This window comes from Marasmius oreades, chromosome 11 (genome assembly GCF_018924745.1).
Source record: "Marasmius oreades isolate 03SP1 chromosome 11, whole genome shotgun sequence".
NCBI classification, from domain to species: domain Eukaryota; kingdom Fungi; phylum Basidiomycota; class Agaricomycetes; order Agaricales; family Marasmiaceae; genus Marasmius; species Marasmius oreades.
Genome location: NC_057333.1, coordinates 1,321,462 through 1,342,667, shown reverse-complemented (window position 1 = coordinate 1,342,667; position 21,206 = coordinate 1,321,462). Strand labels below are relative to the sequence as shown.

At 44.6% G+C, this 21,206-nt stretch overlaps 1 protein-coding gene across 1 annotated transcript; it reads right to left on the bottom strand.

Annotated features, from left to right (window-relative positions):
* Nucleotides 1–10: 10 nt before the first annotated feature.
* E1B28_003252 (uncharacterized protein) lies at nt 11–3,551 on the bottom strand. The gene is made up of 5 exons (XM_043160223.1): nt 3,271–3,551; nt 2,701–3,212; nt 1,499–2,647; nt 1,152–1,453; nt 11–1,101 (listed from the first exon to the last, which is right to left on the bottom strand). The coding sequence occupies exons 1-5, from the start codon at nt 3,455–3,457 to the stop codon at nt 213–215; spliced, it is 3,039 nt and encodes a 1,012-aa protein (XP_043002179.1). The 5' UTR covers nt 3,458–3,551; the 3' UTR covers nt 11–212.
* Between the last annotated feature and the right edge of the window lie 17,655 nt (nt 3,552–21,206).

Sequence of the window (21,206 nt, the reverse complement as noted above, 5' to 3'; positions counted from 1 at the left end):
ATCACTGCCAGGATGGTTTGATACACTACTCAACGGGTGAAAAACGGTTCGAGGGGCCTACAACCTACTACTACAAGCGCAATATCAAGCGCTATCTCTTACATGCATCCACAGAAAAAATCCCTGGATCGGACATGTACACGAACCATATACAATGACGGACAACTTTCTAGTACGTCATTGCTAGTACTTTAGATTACTCAAAACTCAACCTACCGTCCGTACCCCTGCTGTTGTTGATATCTACTATACCCTTGTGTTTGAGGTTGGTACGGCTGCGGCGGTTGTGGGATCGATGCATATCCTCCATGTTGAGGCGGTGGGGGAGGAGGCATGCCATACTGATGTTGCGGCTGCTGACTCTGGTGTGGTGGCTGTGGTGGCTGATACTGTTGTTGCGAAGGGGGAGGTGAGAAACTATACGCACTTGACTGCGAAGGTGGAGGGGTGTGGGTAGAAAACGATGATTCTGAATTGAACAGGCCAAGACTGGCGTATGGATCACTTTGAGGTGGAGGAGGAGAAAAAGAGGATTGGTTGTAGGATTGAGGTGGCGGTGGTGGGGGTAGGAAGGAAGAACCAGTTTGCTGCTGAGGGGGCGGGAGCACTGGGTTAGAGTACTGTGTAGAACCGTACTGACTTGATGGGGGCGGGAAATTAGAGAAAGGCTGTTGAGAACCAGGAGGAGGGGGGGCATTGTATGAATTCTGTTGAACTGGGGGAGGAGTATTGTATTGGTTGCGAGGTTGAGCCGGAGACGTAGAGTATGATTGTTGTGGGGAGGGTTTTGGATATGTGTGTGCAGGTGGTGAAGGTGCACTGGGCCATTGCAAAGATGGTTGTGATGTAGAAGTCCCGTCTCTCAGATTCATAGAGGTAAGTAAGGAGCTCAAATCAGCTCCAGAAGATGATGGTGGAGGAGGTACGGGAGGTTTCGCGGCTAACGGAGGTGGACCAGATGGCACAGAAAGCCGCCTCTCCATTTCCAGTCGACCAGCTAATTTGTCTCGTTCTGAAATACGACTCGAGGCGTAAGACCTGGCATTCTTTCGTAGCTCAGATGTCAAAGCAGTTAGTTCATTATAGAAGTGGAGGCCTTTACTATAAAAAGTGTTAGTACGCAATGAAATCCAACTGGGCAGACGACTTACGCTAGGCCGTCTCTTACTTCCATGTACCCATCCCTCGCCCGCTGGAACCTGCGAGTCGCGTTCTTCTTTCGCTTCTCACGTTCTTCCCATTTGCGTGCACCCGGACCCCTGCCTGCGAGATCCTTGAGAGCTTTGAAAAGCGACTTGATCTCCTGTAGTATCCCTTCTTGGTGTTGAACGGTGCCTGCTAATCTGTGCTGGTATGGACTGAACTTCTCCAGCTCAGCGGCGAATAGCTTAGGCTCAACCCCAGTATTTCGTCGGTTGAGAAGTAAAAGATGAGAGACATCATCCGTTTGTATCTACGCAATGTCAGAAAACCCGGAAAGGCACTTCGCAGAACGTACCTTCTCCTTGAGATCTTTGAGGATCTCGTTCCGTTCCCTTGCAATCTTGTTTAAGCGTCCGAGTCGCTCGTCAATTTCCGAAACGAGATGGCCAATTTTTCCTCTTTCATGGGCCTCATCGCCTTCATTCCCTACATCAAGATCCAGTAGATTGTCTCCAGCTGCCTGTTCGGTACTCTGCCTGAAAACTTCACCAATGTGATCGCTCGAAAGTAGCCCTACATCGCCTTTCACCGAGTTCCATAGCGCGAGTACCTGTTCATCTGAACTGCCTGCTGCCTCCAGGCTACCGAAATGTGACTTCAAATCCTGTCTAATCTCCTTCGTGAGACCAGCAGACGGTTCTTGCGTCCACAGATGCTCATACTTGACTCTCATTATCTCGCAATCTCTTGACTCGATCTCCAGATCCCTCGAAACGTCCTCCAATTCTTGCCTCACATTTTCCTTCAATTTCACCAACTGATTCAAAAGACTCTCGACAGGCTCCCGTTCTTCAATCATCACAATGTCCTCTTTCCACCTTCGTACATCCAAGGGTACTTCCTCCTCTCCTCCAACTTCGCCTTCCGCCATGGCGCGGAACCTGACCAGCCCCTCTTTTACTCCCAAAGCCTCCAGCGCGCTCCTCACCTGGACTTCAGCACTTTCTGCGTTTTCGACCTCTCCTCGCACAAGCTTCGCCTTTTCCTCGGAATAGACACTGGCACTTTCATGCACGCTTAATGGTATCAAACGAATGAAGATGTCTTGACCGATAGTCTTTTGCACATCAGGAGTCCCATATACCTCTTGAATAGGAATCGGGGATGCAACGGCGGTCTTGTCGATGTTGGGAAGGGCTTCTACCGCTGGTAGCACGGCATTGTAAATGAGATCATTCTCGCGCTGCGCCTCGTTCTTGCGATCCGTACAGAGCGTTAAATGGACCTTCGTCCGCTCTTGAATGGAAGTTCCCGCATCGGCAGGTAGTGTTGGAGACAGGGTAAACGAGAAACCAGAAGCGAATGAACCTGCTAGTCGAGAAGCTTCCTTGGCTAGTGTCTCTGCGAGAGTGTATCGAACGAGGGCATCCCCATGTTTCCCTGTTGCGCTATCCGCATTGGCGCGATAGAATTGGGCAAGCGATGAGAAGTATTTGGCCTTTATCTACGCCTCGGTTCAGAATTTGGTCCAACCAGTATCCAGTCCTAGATACTTACCTGGATTAATGTCACCCAGTTCCTATCAAAGATTCCCTTGCCCATGAACTCCTTCACTTCCTCCGCCAGAGACGTGTACATTGACGCCGCTTGTGATCCAATCTTGGACACAAGTACGGCACCCTTCTTCTCATCCGTGCACTTCTCGAAGAACACCTCAGTTGCCTGTGCCAGAATCACCGACACCAAAAACTTGACTACTTCTCTACTGAGGTCCGTCGAGGGGGCATGAAGAAAGTTTTCGTTGATGTAGGTCAACATTCCAGCACATGTCTTGAAGTAGTGGAACGCGCGCTTTATCCCTTCTGGATCTGAACGGCTTTGGGAGGATGCAATGGCGGAGTGCGTTGCGGCTATCTGAAATAAGATGGAAGCCTTCTCGTAGGCTATCGATGTTTGAGTGATGAGTTTATTTGTGAAGGCATCGCGCCATGGGAAATTGACCCTAATTTCTGAAAACCGCAGTTCAAGCAACTCCAACTGTCCGAAGTACTTGTAGAGGAGATCCCTAGCTGATCGGACCGGTCAGATGAAAGGGTTGAAGTGAAGTGGATGTAGAGGCGCACGCACCAGTCAGCTCGCTCCCTGCGCCGCGAACTGCATCTTGCCTACATCGTTGTAACGTACCACATTCTGTAGCATAATTGTCTGGACTTTCGCCATAGGATTGTGCGATCAGGTTACGAATTGGAGTAGTCCAGTCGACTTCATCTGTGGTTTTCCTCGGGATAGCAATCATAGGTGATTGGTGGGCCATTTTGAGATTGAGTACAACTCGGAGATATGTGCTGTTGAGGTGAGGGAAAGAAGGTGAGCTGCGATCACGATGGATTGATTGATGTCAGTCCAAGCGCGTAAACGGTACTTACAGCAGGCGCGAGTCAACTAATAACCATCTTCACCTCTTCACGAAACCTAAAATTGCTGAAGAACAGTCCCGACCTTACATCGTAGCGATGCCTACGATAGACTCTCATTCAAATGTATCTATCTTGGCCGGCACTCCGGCTAATTCGAACCCAATTCGAACCTTGACGAGTACAGAACCAACACCATCAGGGCAATACCTTGACTCGAGGGCGAACTAGTAGGGAGCAAAAGCTCTCCATCAAGATCACCACTTACAGTAAGAGGTTAATAGCTGGACCTTGAGCTTGAATGCTCGGATCAAAATCGCTCGTTGTAAACAGAATTGTCCACCACCATCACGGTGACGCGTACGACTTTTTTGTGGTGAGATACACAGCTCTCTCACCGGGTCTGTAAGTACATGTGTGGCGAAGAAAAGTGGTCGTCGCCAGAATAGGCAACTGTAACGCATAACGGCGACCTTGGAGTAGTGCTCCTGGCGTATCGGATTCGGATCGGATACGGATGTATCCGACCGGATTGAGTAGCTACCACCTGCCATCCGGCATCCGCGGATGGCAGATCATCCGGCGGATAGAAAGCCGAGATGCCCATCCGCCATACATACTCGCCGAAAACAGTGAAGGACTTATTGAAATAAATAAAACTAGTTGTATTTCAACAATTTGCCTGTCTGAGGCTATTTGTGATAAATTACCAATCAAATTCATGTTTTATGTCCCTCTGGCTGCCATGCGGGACAACGACTAAAAATGGTCGAGTGACCAATTGTTAAGGACGTGCGGAATGACTCGGAACCGAACGGAACTGAAGGGAGAAACGATAAGATAAGATATAAGATATGTACTGAAGGATATACTAAAAGAGGAATGATCTAAGATGAAGAGAGGAGAGAAACGGAGTTGATTGGAGTGTGTCGGAGAGCGATGAGGAGAGTGAAGGAGGTTGAAGAGAATGACGGAGTCTTGACAGTAGCCGAAGTTATTGGACAACGGCTCCCTGAGTCAAAATGCCTTAGACCAGGTCACTGGGAAACCAGAGTCGAGTTTAATTCTAAAGAATGTAACTACTAAGTCGTACATCTTATATAGGATAGAATGTACAAGGTCCGAGACGGATCCAATAGTCGGATCCGCATTCGGACCGCCGACTCCCAAGCCGATAGCCTAGGCTTTAATGGGTAGTACGGAGATTAAGGTAAGTGGAGTAAGTAAGAATAGAATGAAAGTGATTGTGACCAGTCGGTCCGGCATGGATGTAACACCAATAACGACCGCCATGTATGAGGAGTCCTATTGTTTTTGGACTTTTAGGGTATCCGAGTTATTATTATTATTAGGATTTTTATTTATTTATTTTTCTTGTAAAATAGCTCAGAAAGTACCTATTAAATGTCAGAATTTCTTGACCTACCATCCAATGGATAACCAACGGATTGTCGGATATTATCCGGTGGATGATGGATAGAAAATTTGCCCATCCGAAATCCATATCCGAGGTGTAAATCTGTTGGATGCTGGATGGCAATCCGATCCGATAGGAGCACTACCTTGGAGTTGCTAACATTGGAAATCCAAAATAATGGCGTAATATGACAGTATTGTGATCATGATGGAATGAAGCGGTCCCCGAGCTCTTAGATCCGACATGGGCTGTGAATCATAATGGCACCAGAGTTCTGTAAATCGATATCCACTTGACGAAACTGAGGACGACTGGAATTGTACCGGTAATAATGCTGTGTAACACCACTAAATATGGCTAGCAAACACACCTCAAGCATGAAGTGCGCAAACCAAAACCACACCAAGAAGAGTGCACACAAGTGTATGGGGTGGAGGTCAGTATTCTTAAGGCTTTAGTTTTCACTAAGAGGCACCAAGAAAGATAGAATATGGGGGGTCTTCAGTTTTATAGAAGTTTAAATCAAGGTTCTTTCACTATAATCAAGTGACAATACGATTCACAAATCCCAAAATTCGATATCTGACTTTTCAACAAAGCTTTTACAAGTCTTTGCCGAAGTTTGGTTCCAAGTTCAATATCCAAATTGACTTCAATATCCAGGGTTCAATTCCAAGACAATATGCCAATACCAAATTCAATTGCAATAATCTAATCTATCTTTTCCAAACAGAGAACACCAACTTCAGTGAAGAGTGGGGCAAAGGTCAAATCTTGAGCGAATCCTAGTAGATGAACTGCGTCTCCACTCGTAGGTTGCTGGGGAAAATCCCTCTTTCCTGCCCTCCTTATATACGGTTTTTCTAATAGATAATAGTAAAAGTCCAAAATATGTATGAAACTGGTAAATAATAATGAAATCCCTTTCAGTCGAACAGAAACTCGCTTAATCGGGTATAATACAAGAGTTTTATGTGTAGAAGTGCCAAATAGAATATTAAACTGAATATCTGTTCCTTGTTTCCTGGTTGTGATGTAGGGACTTGACTTCGCTGAAGTACCCAACGTATCCGCATTTTCCTGTTTTCCTAGGGAACGAGTCCCTGTTTCAGGCGTATCCATTCTTCCTGTTCCTGTTCTATTCCTTTTTGGAGAAGATCTAGCCTCGATTCTAGGCCCTGTCTCCAAGGTTTCTCTCTTGAAATCAAATGCCACGTGTACTTCGCTGAAGTCCGTGTTTCCTTGGTTTTCCGAGAAATTCCTATCCTTTCCGTTTTCTGTTTGTGTGAATCAGATATTTTTATCCTTGTTTGGATTTCTATATCCGAGAATTCTATATATCCGAGCAGTCCAACCAGACTTCATTGAAGTTTCAATAAAGTGTATAATAAAATCCCTATGTTCGCTATGAGCATTCCAGGAGTAAGATGAGGCCTTCCAATAAAAGAACGAAGGTTTTTAAATGGCTGCTTCCCAAAGTTCATACAGTTTTCTGAACTTCGGCGAAGTCTCTCATCTTTCCTAATTTTGTACAGTTTGTATGGATAAAGTCTCTTGTAGAGGCTCATGCTTTAACCAGAAGTGCGGGCTCACTCTAGTCCTATTAATCCCATAGTTTATAACTCATAAGTGTTAAAATTGTACAAATATGCATCTTTAAGGTCTTTTCTGATTTATATTGTGATACTGGAGCAGATATTGATGAGATGTACATCGAGAATGGGCAGTCTAAGAAGATCAGAGAATAGGTATGTACCAGTAAAATACGAGTAAATATTGTTCCAACAATGGTCAAGTAAGTCAGAGCACCAGACGGTGAAGGAGGAGAGCGAGTCAAATTGGATACCAGATTAAAACAAGGTTGCCTTTTAACATTCCTTTAAACTCTCTATCTTCCTTGGTTTTCAAGTTCAGAATCGGTGGCAGATTGCAATGCATTAGAAACCAACGACATCTCGGTGTGCTCGGTGGTGAATTCTTCTGTTATCATGTCCCAATTCTGTACATAAGCCCAGGGAGCCACTTTTCGTATGTGGAGAACTACATGGCTGGCAATAATGGAGTGGAGGATGCATTCAAGGCTATGCAATAGAATTAATGTTCAAATTTGAAGCACCATGGATGTGAAAATACTTACAGAGAGACCATGATTATGAAACTGGACTGATGAGCACAGAGGCGAGGAATTAGATGTACAGTACAACTCTTGATAAGTAAATGAGTCACCAGCAGTTGGAGAATAACCACAATGTTGATCAACGACACCACTGTACATAGGACTGAGTTTCTGATGTCCTCTTAGACAACTAAAATAAGCCTCACAGAAAATTGATGTGTAGTATATGACCTCTAAATATAACGTGAGTTTGTGCATTGTAGTCGAACCCATTATAATCTTCACTGACCATCCTGGTAAACAACTTTCACGAGGTTCGATTTGCCACCTCTCTGATCTGGTAGTACCCAAGTTGAAATCAGTGAAGAGAGCGACAAAACAAGTGCAAGCTTCTTACAGGCTCTAATCCTGGGTATAGCCATCAGTATGAACCCAGCTTCAACGAGTTTTAGCCTCCTTAAACCCTCTATAAAGGCACCACAAACTGGTATTAATGACCATCAACACACTCCAACTTAGGTAAAGGTCCTTATTGTCCATCGAACAAAACATCCTTGCAGTGGTACCATGCCAGGCATATAGAGTTTGGGACCTAGCATATTCAGGGATGTGAGTGTGGCTTTGTAGAAAGTGTTCTTCATGAAGGAACTGACAATGAATTCCTCTTACAAATCTCACAAAAAAGAACACTGCAGGAATCGAGCATGATGACGCCAACATGACCAACATAACTAGAACAGAAGGGCTATTCAGCCAAACAGCCCATATCTGCATTGCAAGGATGCCTATTGATCGGAACATAAAGAGAAAAAGTAAGAGTAAGGTCAATGGACGTACATTCTGAAAGGTGGATCCCTATAATTGTACTCCCTACACAAATCTCACCGTTTAATATGAATTTACCTATAAGAAACCCTCCAATGGATATACATGCACTCAACTTATACGCGATCTCACATGAGTTTGCATTGGACGGGCCCAGGATGTCTGTTTTTTCATCGTGAGATGAGTAAAATTGTGATAAGCAATAGTGTTGGTAGACTGACAATACATATCCAAGATAACCTGATCCCACAACAGTAGATACCTTTGTACAAGAGGAGTCCATGTAAGGATCTTATAAGAATGGACAGTAATACTGGGAGGGCTGGTTATAAGCCAGATTGATTCAGAGAACTTCTTAGCAGGCTTATAGGATGCATCAGTGGTGCTCCAGCCAGTTTATAGGATACAGATAGTCAGTGCTTTGGGTTATATTGTAATTCAGTTTCTGAATCTGATGATTCCCTGACAGGGGTGCAGTCACACTGTAGCAGTGTGACAACTAGAATTTAAAAAAGTAGAATAATGCCTTTCAGCTTAGCACTATCCTAATATCATATGGTCTGTGGAACCCAGTTGTGGCGAAAATGCGGTTTTGCATCGTGAACCTGTTTTGAAAATGGGTCTCAGCAAATCCCATTTATGAAAATGGGTCTCAGCAAATTCCATTTATGAAAATGTTCCAGATCGCCGGCTTCCCTGTTCATAGAACGTGAGACCACGAGGCCCGATGTCTATTATTGGCAACATTTTCCGGTTGCCAGGTCTCGGAATATGATGATGCCTAGCGCCGTTGGGTGCTTGGTTTTCAGTATATTCCGGGAGACATGATTTATTTTTTTTTCACGATAACCCACAGTCCAATGAGAACCATAACCATAAATCTCAAACCAGAACACCTGGAATGACCAAATACCTTTTTCTCTGATTTTTACCTCATGATTTGAAAAAGTCGGATTCAAGCTCCATTGAAATACAAGTTGTGATCGACTTTACCACTGTACATTTGACTCCCATCTCACCTTGGGCAAGTCCCAAGTTTACTGTTCAATAAAAAGATGAAGCATCTTGTTAAAAACATGCTAGTAACTATTTCAGTCAAGTTTGAAGAGGAATGGTACTGATATTCAGTTCAAAAAAAACACATTGAACAAAAAACATAGATATCACGATAAAAGAGGTGCATAGAGAGGCTTGAACCGTTAACACCACGTCAGCATTATAGGGATGAGATGCACAAACCCACTACACTAACTGACCTTTTCAAAAAGCACTACGATATTAATAATGTACCGTAAATTGTTGCCGTTATCGCGCTGAAAATCGGATTTAGCCTTAATATGCACATTTTTAATCATTTTATTAATATTTGAGTTATAAAATAAGAGAATGTAGGACTAGGGTGAGCCCGAATTACTAGTCAAAGCACAAGCCTCTACATGAGACTTTAGCAGTACAAAAAGTACAGAATCGGAAAGACAAGAGACTTCGCAAGGTTTCGAAAACGGTAGAAACTTCAAGAAGCAGCCTCTTAAAAACCTTCATATTTTGAATAGAAGGCCTCGTCTTACTTGCGGAATGCTTGGGGTGAACATAGGGAATTTATTGAACACTTTACTTTGACTTCACAAAGTATTGTTGGACAACTCGGACTTAAAGGAATTAACGAAGGATATATCGGACAAAGGACCTACATGCGGACTTAGGATAGAAATATCCGATGCCCATGAATTCATAGGAAAAGGAAAGGATTACAACATTCCGAAATAAAGGAGATCTAGACCTCGCGAGGTTGACGTGACAGTTGTTACTGGGGACAGGAACACAGGAAATATGTCATGGACGGCAACTGGTTCTTTTCCTTATTTAGAGGACATCAGGACGATGGTTACATAGGAGATATGTTTCCAAGGATATGTGGGCAACTCGGAGACCTCGGGAAGTCTAGGCTCTGTCAGCGTAACATGGATACAGACAGGGGACTCTTGGCTTATTATTTTATTCATGGTTTCTGGCACAATCTCTGGCATTATACCCAATTAGGCGAGTTTCCATTTGACTGAAAGGGATTTTATTATTATTCTCAAGTTTACTACATATCTCGGACTTTTATTATTTTATTTAGAAAAGTGTATATAAGGGGGGAGGGTAGTAGGAAATTTCCCCCAGCAGCCTACGAGCGGAGACACAGTTCACCTACTAGTGCTAGCTCAAGGATTTTACCTTTGCCCCTCACTTTGTTGAAGTTTGGTGTTCTGTGTTTTGTTTGGATTGATTTGGACCTATTGCAATTTGGATTTGATTTGATTGTTATTGGAATTGAACTTGGATTTTGAAGTCAATTTGGACTTATATTGAATTGGAATTGCATTTGGACTTGATCGGAAATTTGAACTTGAACTTGAAACTTGAACTTCGCGAAGTCTTGAGAAAAGCTTTGTTGAATCCTTATTGTTGAAATATTGAATTAGTGTTTTGTCTTGTCATTTGATAAGAAGGAATAGAAACTTGATTGAACCTTAAAAACCGAATATCTCTATATTCTCTCTTTCTTAGTGCCTCTTAGTGCAAACTAAAGCCTTAGAATACCGACCTCCACCCCTTACTCTAAGAACACTCTTTTGGTGTGGTTGGTTTGCGCACTTCGTGCTTGAGGTGTGTTTTCCAGTCCCATTAGTAGGGCGTTCCAAGCGTTATTACCGTGCACACTTATAGGAAAGCCGCCACGCTATCGTGGATAAACTCTACTAGTACCTAAATAAACACATTTTTAACATTTTTATATATAATATAATCAAAATGGGAACATAATATGAGGATTAGAGCAAGCCCAAGCTGCTAGTCAAAGCACGGGTCTATTTGCGGGTTATCTGAAGTACAAAAAGTATGAATACCTTATAGACGAGAGTCTTTGACATTCCGAAACATGTAGAAACCGATGAAGCAGCCTTTTAAAAACCTTCGTTCATTTGCATAGGCCTTGTCTCACTCGCAAATACTTGTAGCAAACATGGGGACACTTGATTTTACTATCAATTTATTGATTTCTTCGATATTGGTTGAAAAGACGGAAACAACTCTTAGAAGTACATCTGGAAGTAACAATCAGACGGATGTAACTATCTAAAGTCCACTTCGGACTTAAGGAACAGAGATAATGCCAGTGGCTGTAACTTACAGCTGGAAACAAGAAAAGGGGTGGATGTCGTCGATGTCCGGTCAGAAAGGATATTCTACCAGGAAAGAACCATAGAAACGACCCCTGGAATGTAGATCGAACAGTTTTGGACTATTCCAGATCGGATAGAACAAGAGAGAACAAGGGAGCACATGGGGACTCGCCTTGGAAACAAAAAGGGGTCAGGATGTATCCACATGCAAATGTCAAAGATATCTGACTCGGAACAGGAATAAAGAAAATATGAGGAAAAGAAATAAGAAACACTATATTCTGGACAGTTTTATATCTAATTGACACGTACTATACCTGATTAAGGGTACTTTGGTATCTCTGAAAGGGATTTCTCTATATTTTCGACTTTTACCATATCTTCGACTTTTGATTATTATTTATTCAAAAAAGCGTATATAAGGAAGGGTGGTAGCAGCAGTATTTTCCCCAGTAACCTATGACAGAAGCCTAAGTGCTTTCACTAGGGGACTCTGGCTCATACTTTGCCCCACTTCTTCAAAGTTGGTGTTTGTATTTGGAAAAGATTAGATTTGAACTTTGAATTTGATTTGAATTTGTTGCCACTTTGGTACTTGGGAAACTTTGAACTTGTAGAGTCGCTTTGACTTGAATTTGAATTGAATTTGATAGTTGTTGGTAGTATTCACTTCATTTCACATCATGTGACTCTGTTTATCGTTATATACACTCATTCGCATCTCACACTCCTCACTCTTTCACATTCATCATGTCTGACTGAGGAGCTCACGTACTGGTGTACTCTTGCTAGGTTCTCGCTAGATCTCGTTCCTGCCTATAATAGTTCTATTTGAACTTGGAAAGATTGGAACACCTCCTTGAAGTAGTGAACTTCGTAGAAAGCCTTTGTCATTTTGACTTGTGAACACAGAATTGAAATTTGTTTGAACCATATAAAGCCCCACCTTTGAAGTCCTATCTTAGAGTTCTCAGTGAACCTTGCTGAGAGCATCCATTGATACCGACCTCCACAAATCAACTACGCTAATTGCTAGTGTTGGGTTTGGTTTTGTGCACTTTGTGCTTGGAGTGTGTTTTGCTGCACCTAGTAGTTTTTAGTACCGTTAGCATGGTGTTACATCCATGCCGGACCGATCTGGACCGACGTGTCACAATCACTTTCATTCTATTTTTACTTACTCCACTTACCTTAATCTCCATACTACCCATTAAAGCCTAGACTATCAGCTTGGGAGTCAGCGGTCCGAATACGAATCCGACTATTGGATCCGTCTTGGACCTTGTACATTCTATCCTATATAAGATGTACGACTTAGTAGTTACATTCTTTAGAATTAAGCTCGACTCTGGTTTCCCAGTGACCTGGTCTAAGGCAGCTCGACTCAGGGAGCCGTTGTCCAATAACTTCAGCTACTGTCAAGACTCCGTTAATGGGCGAGGAATACTACTCAAGAGTCAACCTAATATCAGAGCTACGGGAGTAGCACCAACACCAAATCAACCCAAAAACTAGTAAACCTCCGTGTAAAGTCTATCAATAACTCCACACACCAGGAAAGATTGCAAGGGTGGACTGCTTGGCAAAGGTTACACACAAGATCACAGTCTCAGTATCGTATGAAGTTCTTATGAAATCAATGTGTAACTGCAAGTGTAAAAACACCACAGCTACGGGATTCTAAGGTTTGTAGGGGCTCTGTTTATTGTCCAGTGGACTAAGTGGGACTATGAATTTCGTCTACGGTAAGACTAATTCGAACGATTGGAGACTATTGCCCTCGACGGACACGAACGCTAAGACCCTCGACGGATCACGAAACAGTAATCAAGACCTCGGCGGCCTACGGACGGATAGTTCTCTAGTTTTGACCTCGACGGTCTCGTATAGTTCAAATCAAGTCTTATCGTTTCACTGCACAAAGACAGGGCAAATCTCTCTATTGGTGTCAAGAGCAGTTACTCACGGGCAACCCACTCAGGACTTTCCTACGCACGGGTAGTACTTTTTTATCTACGGATACATGAGCTGCTTTTATACTACTTCTACGCTAGCTTTGTAATTCTATCTCTACTTGTTCTATCTCTAAAAATAATGCACCGTAGCTACGAATCCATGCGGAGTCTTATCGCTAGGGACTGCTACATGTGCAGAATCTTGTCTACGGAGCTTTTCCGTATTCGAATCATATGTTTTGGACCAATCTGGACCGTTCTTCATTCTTGTTTCAGCATGTAGAATGGACCTACATAGGCGTACCATATGGTATTTCCTGCCTACGGACCTTATCCTGCATTTCGACGTTATCAAATCATATGGACTTTGTGAGTCCAAGTAGTTCCAGCATATGGATCCAGAGTTCCGAATCGCCATAGCACATGAACAGCGCGGACTCCAAGATCCGTTGTTCATTCCTGCCTGGTTCCTAGGTACTCTATCTGTGATCTGGGATCTGTATCATGTCTTTTTGTCTTTTCCTCAGATCGGGACTCGATCTACGGTCATATCAAATTTCTCCTAGTCTGCGTGGTCCTATGTCCGATTTCTTGTCAACTAAATCCCCCGTAGAAGTAGGTACTCCTAATATGAAGGTCTTTTGACTCCGTTAAGTTCTGCTACGAACGGTTCTGTGAAGACTACAAGTCTTCTAATAGTACAATCCCTTGATATGCTAGTGCATAGTAGAATGTAGAGAGTAGAACTCGGTGAAATACCGCGTAAGTCCTCTGCTCATAGTGTTCTACAGGTTTCAAACAGTCATACAGTTTTCTGACACGATCTACGGCTCTCTCTAACTGGTCTAGCTGCGCCTACGGCACATTCTACTAGCGGCACTAGCTTTAACTAGCAATTCGGGCTCACTCTAGTTCTTAATACGATAAATATCGCTCCATAGCACTGTTTAAAGTGCAAAAAGAACCTTCTAGCATAGTCAACTAAGTCGCATTACCGTCATTCTCTTCAACCTCCTTCACTCTCCTCATCGCTCTCCGACATGCTCCGATCAACTCCGTTTCTTTCCTCTCTTCATCTTAGATCCTTCCTCTTTTAGTATATCCTTCAGTACATATCTTATATCTTATCTTATCATTTCTCCCTTCAGTTCCGTTCGGTTCCGAGTCATTCCGCATGTCCTTAACAGTAGTTTAATTCTTTTTCTTGAGTTGAAATGTCGTTCACTCCGGACGACGTCTCTGATCAGTTCAAGATCTTCGATTCTATGTTTCCTTCCCGTCCTACTCCGATTACGACCCATGTTGGGTCTCCTCCTTGTATATCCCATCTTCAAGTTCCCAGTTCTTCACGAAGGGTCAGTAGCGTTTATGCTTCTGATTCCAACGACCCATACAATACTTTACTATCTCTGAGCAAACTCCAAGGTACCATTAATCGTCCCCGACGCTCTTCCAGCAATCGCAGCTCCAACCAACGCACCCCCCGACAATCTCCGATCATCTCTGAAATGCACATCGAGGAGGTTCCGGAGACACCGAGGAGGAATAAAGGCAAGGGTAGAGCGGATGACAACGAGGATGACTCTTTTGACGATGGTACTGACCCCGACGAGGATCCGTCGGATCCTCTGAGCAGTGGCTCAGGAGGTGGTTCAGGAGGCGGTGGTCCTCCTAGCGGTGGTGGAGGAGGTGGTCATGGTCCGCCACAAGGCGGCAGAGCCGAGGGTTTCTTTTCGGCTTATGCTACCTACCTCACCACTCACAATCTTCTGCTTCAGCAAATGCTACGCGAAAAAGCAAAACCGAAGAAAGGTGCCAAACCGAAGGACCCCGAAACCTTCAATGGCTCCAACCCCACCAAACTCAAAAACTTCCTCACTGGTCTACAACTCCAGTTCAATTATTTCTCCGAATCCTTCGTCGACTCCGCTTCCAAAGTCAACTACGGACTTTCCTTCCTCCGTGGTATAGCTCTCAACTACTTTGAACCTGATTTGTTAGGTAGCGAGTTTTCCGAGCTGGATCCGCCAGCTTGGATGGTTAGCTACAGAGCTTGGGTAGTAGAACTCCAAACTAACTTTGGTCAAGTGGATGCCGCCGGAGAAGCAGCAGATAAGTTGGATTACTTGGTTATGCAGTCGAACGAGAAAATCACGCTGTATATTACTAAATTCAACGACATCACAGCTAAAATTGGTTATAGTGACTCCGCTCTTCAGCATGCCTTTTACAAAGGTCTTCCTGAATGTCTAAAGGACGGAGTTAGTAACATCACCGGCGGGAAGCCGGCGTTGTATCATCCTCTCAAAGCGGCCGCTAAAGCCGTAGATCTTTGCTATTGGCAGCGCGAGGCCGAAAAATCCCGAGCTAATCGCCAGTCCAACTCCAATTCCAATTCCAGCTCTACTCCGAAACAATCCTCTTCCTCTACCTCTACTTCCAACAATAACTCCTCTTCCTCTTCGCAATCCAAGTCCAAGCTGAAAGGCAAAGGACAGACTCCGAACTCTTCCACTTCCAACGCTTCCGCTTCGGCCTCCACCGCTCCCCATCTCCCATTCTTGGAGAAGTTAGGAACGGATGGAAAACTCAACGCCAACGAGAAGGCCCGATGGTTGAAGGAAGGGTTGTGTAGTTATTGTGGGTTGGGTAAACATAAAGTTGAGGATTGTCAAAAGAAGAAGACTAATCAGACTGCGAAGGATGCTAAAGCCCATGCAGTGACAGTTTCTTCTACTCTGGAGAAGGCCAAGTCTGACGAGAAGTCGGGAAACTAGGCTGCAACTCCGATGCCTCGACACAAGCTCGGAGTTGCACTGCACCGGATTGTGTCTATCCTGAGGTTACACTCAACGCAGCTGCGCTCTCTTCTTCTAATTTGCTTACGGTTCCTCTTACCTCCGATACGTATAATTTCTTGGCCCTAGTGGACTCTGGTTCTTCCCATTGCTTTATTGATAAAGGCTTTGTTACAAAGAATCTAGTACATACAATACCTATTTCACCTATATCTTTACGATTACTCGACGGTTCCATCGGCTCCATTATTACGTCATCCGCCTCGCTTCCGATGAAGTTCTCTACAGGCAAAACCATTCTAATCGACTTTTACGTCACTTCTCTAGATTCTACTTGAAACTTAGTTCTGGGATACAACTGGCTCAACCGCTACAATCCGTTGATTGACTGGTCTGAAAACAGTATCACTTTCCGAACTGACACGCTTCCGAATCCGGCCAACCGTCCGACTCCCTCTGTCGAGGACTCAGACAAATCCATTCCGGCGGGCCTGAGCAAACGCCAACAGGCTAAACTCCGCTATGCTTCTAAAACTTCTCACTTTCCTTTTGAGCCTATTTACTCCTATGCAGATCTTCTTAACGCTCCTTCCAACTCGACTCCGCTGGTTTCCATCATCTCCGCTCGTGCTTACTTGAACGCTACAAAGCAATCAGGTGCATGATCTTATACCATGCAGATGGTAGACACAACGGAAAAGTCAGTGACTGGAAGAGCCTCGGATTTATCCGATGAGGATCTCGCACGTATTCCTACGGAGTATCACGAGTTCGCTGATGTTTTCTCCGAGTCGAAAGCCGGGGAACTCCCCCCACATAGACCTTACAATATTAAAATCAATCTAGAGGATGGTTCGGATCCACCTTACGGACAGATCTACTCTCTTTCCACAGCCGAACTCAAAGCACTTCGAGACTTCATAGACGAACACATCAGTGCTGGACTCATCACTCCTTCGAAATCCCCTTACGGTGCTCCGGTTCTTTTTGTCAAGAAGAAGTCCGGCGATCTCCGCCTATGCGTCGACTTCCGTGGCCTTAACAAGATCACAAAGAAAGACCGGTATCCGCTTCCTCTTATATCTGACCTTCTAGACTCACCTCGGAGGGCTTGGATTTACACCAAGCTAGACTTACGTCATGCTTATCATCTCGTCCGGATCGCTCCCGGAGACGAACCAAAAACCGCTTTCAGGACTTGTTATGGATCCTTTGAATGGCGTGTTATGCCGGAAGGTTTAACCAATGCTCCATCTGTTTTTCAACGCTTTGTTAACGATATTTTCTCTGACATGCTTGACGTCAATGTCCTTGTTTATTTGGATGACATCCTTATTTACTCGGATGACCTCGAATCCCATCGGGAGCATGTTAAGGAAGTACTCCGTAGACTCCGAAAGAACGGTCTCTACTGTAAAGCTTTGAAATGCGACTTCCACACAGATACCATTGAATACCTCGGTTACATTCTCTCCCCCGAAGGCTTGCGAATGGACATGGCAAAGGTCAAAGTCATTACCGAATGGCCTCCGCCACATATGATCAAGGATATCCAATCCTTCCTTGGTTTTTGCAATTTCTATCGGCGCTTTATTTACGATTATAGTGCCATCACTGCCCCTCTTACCCGCCTCACCCGGAAGCAGATCAAATGGAATTTTGGTCCCAAATGTCAGAAAGCGTTTGAAACGTTAAAGGAAGCTTTTACTCATGCTCCTATACTTACGCACTGGCTTCCTGATCAGGAAATCATTCTGGAGACCGATGCTTCCGATTATGCATTAGCTGCAATCCTTTCCCTTCGGACCGAGGACGGTGAGATTCACCCTATTGCTTTCCACTCACGCACTTTCACGCCTCCCGAACTCAACTACGACGTCCATGACAAGGAGCTTCTTGCTATATTCGAAGCATTCAAACGGTGGCGACATTACTTGGAGGGTTCCGGAGATCCGGTCGACGTGGTTACAGATCACAAGAACTTGGAATACTTCACTTCTACCAAGATTCTTACCCGTCGGCAAGTTAGGTGGTCCGAATATCTCTCTCATTTTAACATGGTTATTTGTTTCCGTCCCGGATGTCTCGGAACTAAACCGGACGCTCTTACTAGACGATGGGACGTCTACCCTAAAGAGGGGGATACCGCTTATGCCAGTCTTAATCCTCATAACTTCCGTCCAGTCTTTACATAAGAACAACTCTCCTCCTCCCTCCGTGCTACCTTCCTTGAAGGCCCTGTCCTTCGCGCTAGTGTCATTATGGACATTGAATGACTTCACGAAGACATCCGAACAGCTCAGTCAGAAGACGAATCCCTTCGGGAACATTTCCGGTCTGCTACGGATCCCGAGAAATCCCGTTGGTCTTTAGATGAGTCTGGTTTTCTTCGTCTTGATGAATGAATCTATGTTCCAGATGCTAAGGATCTCCAACTCCAGGTCCTCTGCATCTTTCATGACCATATTCTAGCTGAACACTTCGGTCAGAATCGTACCCTAGAGACTATCCGCCGACAGTACACTTGGCCATGGATCCGTGAATTGGTCCGTGATTACGTTAAGTCCTGTGTTATCTGTAATAGGAACAAGTCACCGAGACATCGACCATACAGTATGCTTCAGCCTCTACCAGTTCCAGCCTGTCCATGGGATTCTATATCCATGGACTTCATCGAAGAACTCCCGAATTCTAATGGCTATAATTCCATCCTAGTCATTATAGATCGTGCCTCTAAACAATCCATTTTCATTCCAACCGACACTACTATCACTTCCGAACAGCTCACACACATCTTCATTATTCACGTCTTCTCTAAACACGGGGTTCCGAATCATGTCACTTCCGATCACGGTTCCAAATTTGTCTCTCGATTCATGCGCTCCTTAGGTACTGCTCTGGATATGAAGCTTCACTTCACTTCCGGATACCACCCTTCGGCCGATGGACAGACCGAACGTGCTAACCAAACTTTAGAACAGTACATCCGAATCTACTGCAATTATCAGCAGGACAATTGGGACGAACTTCTTCCATTAGCAGAGTTCGCGTATAACAATGCTCCGAACGCATCCACCGGCATCTCTCCTTTCTTTGCCAACAAGGGTTATCATCCGAACATCACTGTCCATCCAGAACACGATATTGCATCCAAACGGGCCCGTGAGTTTGTTGTCGATCTAGACGAATTACATTCTATGCTCTGTGACGAGTTAACAGCAGCTCAGAAACGCTACAAGGAACAGAAGGACAAAAAGCTCATACTGCATCCCGAATGGAAGGTCGGAGACCGAGTCATGGTGACAGCCAAAAACATCAAATCGACTCGGCCGACCAAGAAGTTTTCGGAGAAGTATCTCGGTCCTTTTGAAATCATAGCTCAACCGTCCACAGTTGCTTACACTCTTCGGCTTCCGACAGAACTCCGCTCTATTCATCCTGTCTTTCACGTCTCTCAACTAGAATCTATCCTTCCTAATCCTATCCCTAATCCTATCCAGAACCCGCCCGGACCTGTTATCGTCGAAGACTCTGAAGATCATTACAAGGTCTCGGAGATACTCAATTCCAAAATCGACCGACGGTTCCGATGCAAGCTACAGTACTATGTACGGTGGTTAGGATATGAAGGTACTGACGAAGAATACTCCTGGATCCCGGCCGATAACTTCCAGGCCGATGAGATCATTACAGAATTTCATGCTAAGTACCCTAATAGACCGGGTCCTTCCGGATCCGTATGATCCTTATTTCACCCTTTTCACTCTGTTCAAATTCAAGAAAACTTTTTACAAATACTAAGGCCCAAGTGGCCGTTTCGGTCCGTACTATATACATTTTTCTCTCTCTACCTATTAAGGTCCGACATCGGCCGTTTCCGTTCCTTACGCTTCTACCTCCATCTCATCTCCATCTTTTTCCCCTTCGGATCCGCTTCTTCTTCCTCTTCCTCTTCTTCTATCGCCTTTTTCTTCCCTTTCTTCTTTTCACTCTGTTCCACTTCTACTTCATCTTCTTCACCTGTCGCACGCTTCCGTTTCGGAGCCCGCTTCAGTACTTCAACAGCTTCCAATTGAAGTTTTTTCTTCGTCCCCGCTCGGCCCCGAACCAACTTGCATAGCAACACGTTGTTTTCCTCCGCTAACTCATTGCTTCTCCGCATCTCCTCCAAAATCTCTTCTAAGACACTGTCCCTATCCTGGACAGTTGGAGCCGAACAACCACCCGAAGTCAAGGAACACTTGACTTTCGACTTCCTACACTTGGTACAAGCATGACCAAGCTTGGAAGTCGCCGGGACCGAACAGTCAAGCTCTTTCAAAGAGCAACGATCACAAACTAAGGAAAGGTCAGACAGGTGTTGAAGAACAGAAACAAAAAAAAAAAAAAAGATTTACCTTTCGGAGCCGTGATAATCCGACCCCCTTCTGCCTCTTTCACTACTCGTTTCTTTTTGCCTCCATCCATATAATTTGCGATCGGCCGCTTCACCCAATCTTTTCCTTCCTCCACTCCGAGTTCATACGCATCGAAAGGAGTCATTAATTTCAACTATCCAAAGGGTTAGTAAGTACTAAATTAACAACAAAAGGAACTTACGTTTTCGGACAACTCTTCTTCCATCTGCGCTTCCTCATTTCTTTGTCCTACCCCGGACCCGCTCGCGTCCATCGATCTCCTCTCTTCGTCCTCCCGTCGGACCCGTTTGGCTTCATCTCGCTTCCATTTCGCCAACTTCTCCCTACACTCAGCCTGCTCGGTATCCCACGTTTCCTGCTCATGAGCCGACTTCACTTCCTTCTTGTACTCCTCATCCTCAAAAACCGTCTTTTCCCACTCCCACTCATCCAACTCCTCCTGCGCCGCTCGGATGCGACTCTTTTCGTCTCGCACCATTTTTGCCCACTCCATATCGGAAACTCCGCCGGGGCGCGTGAACTTGGATGCATCAAAGGGCTCGACCCTGATCGGACACGGCTTGTCAAATGGTCTTCATTTGTTAAGGGTGGGTCTAGGCGTTAGGAGGGGAAGGAACTCAGTGGGGACTGCGCTCATGATGGTGAAGGAAGGAGGTTAAGGGGGAATGGACTTAGAAATTTTCATGGTACGCTTTATATATCCTTTTCTTATTTGTCTCCCTTTGCCTCTCGGCAATCACTCGATCGTTTTCAACTTAGAAAATCAAGTTCATCAGACTCTGCACGGATCCGATTCACTTCAATTTTTTTCGAATTCCACCTTACTATACTTACATCGGTTTCCATCTCGGAAAGGTTCTTGAGGGCAAGAACCTTAAGAGGGGGATACTGTTACATCCATGCCGGACCGATCTGGACCGACGTGTCACAATCACTTTCATTCTATTTTTACT

What these genes read in the sequence shown, in the direction of transcription:
- E1B28_003252 (XM_043160223.1), bottom strand. Translation starts at nt 3,457, where the DNA reads ATGGCCCACCAATCACCTATGATTGCTATCCCGAGGAAAACCACAGAT. An exon ending in TCAAAGATCTCAAGGAGAAG is followed by an intron (nt 1,454 to 1,498) that starts GTACGTTCTGCG and finishes GACATTGCGTAG; the next exon opens with ATACAAACGGATGATGTCTC. An exon ending in GAAGTAAGAGACGGCCTAGC is followed by an intron (nt 1,102 to 1,151) that starts GTAAGTCGTCTG and finishes CACTTTTTATAG; the next exon opens with TAAAGGCCTCCACTTCTATA.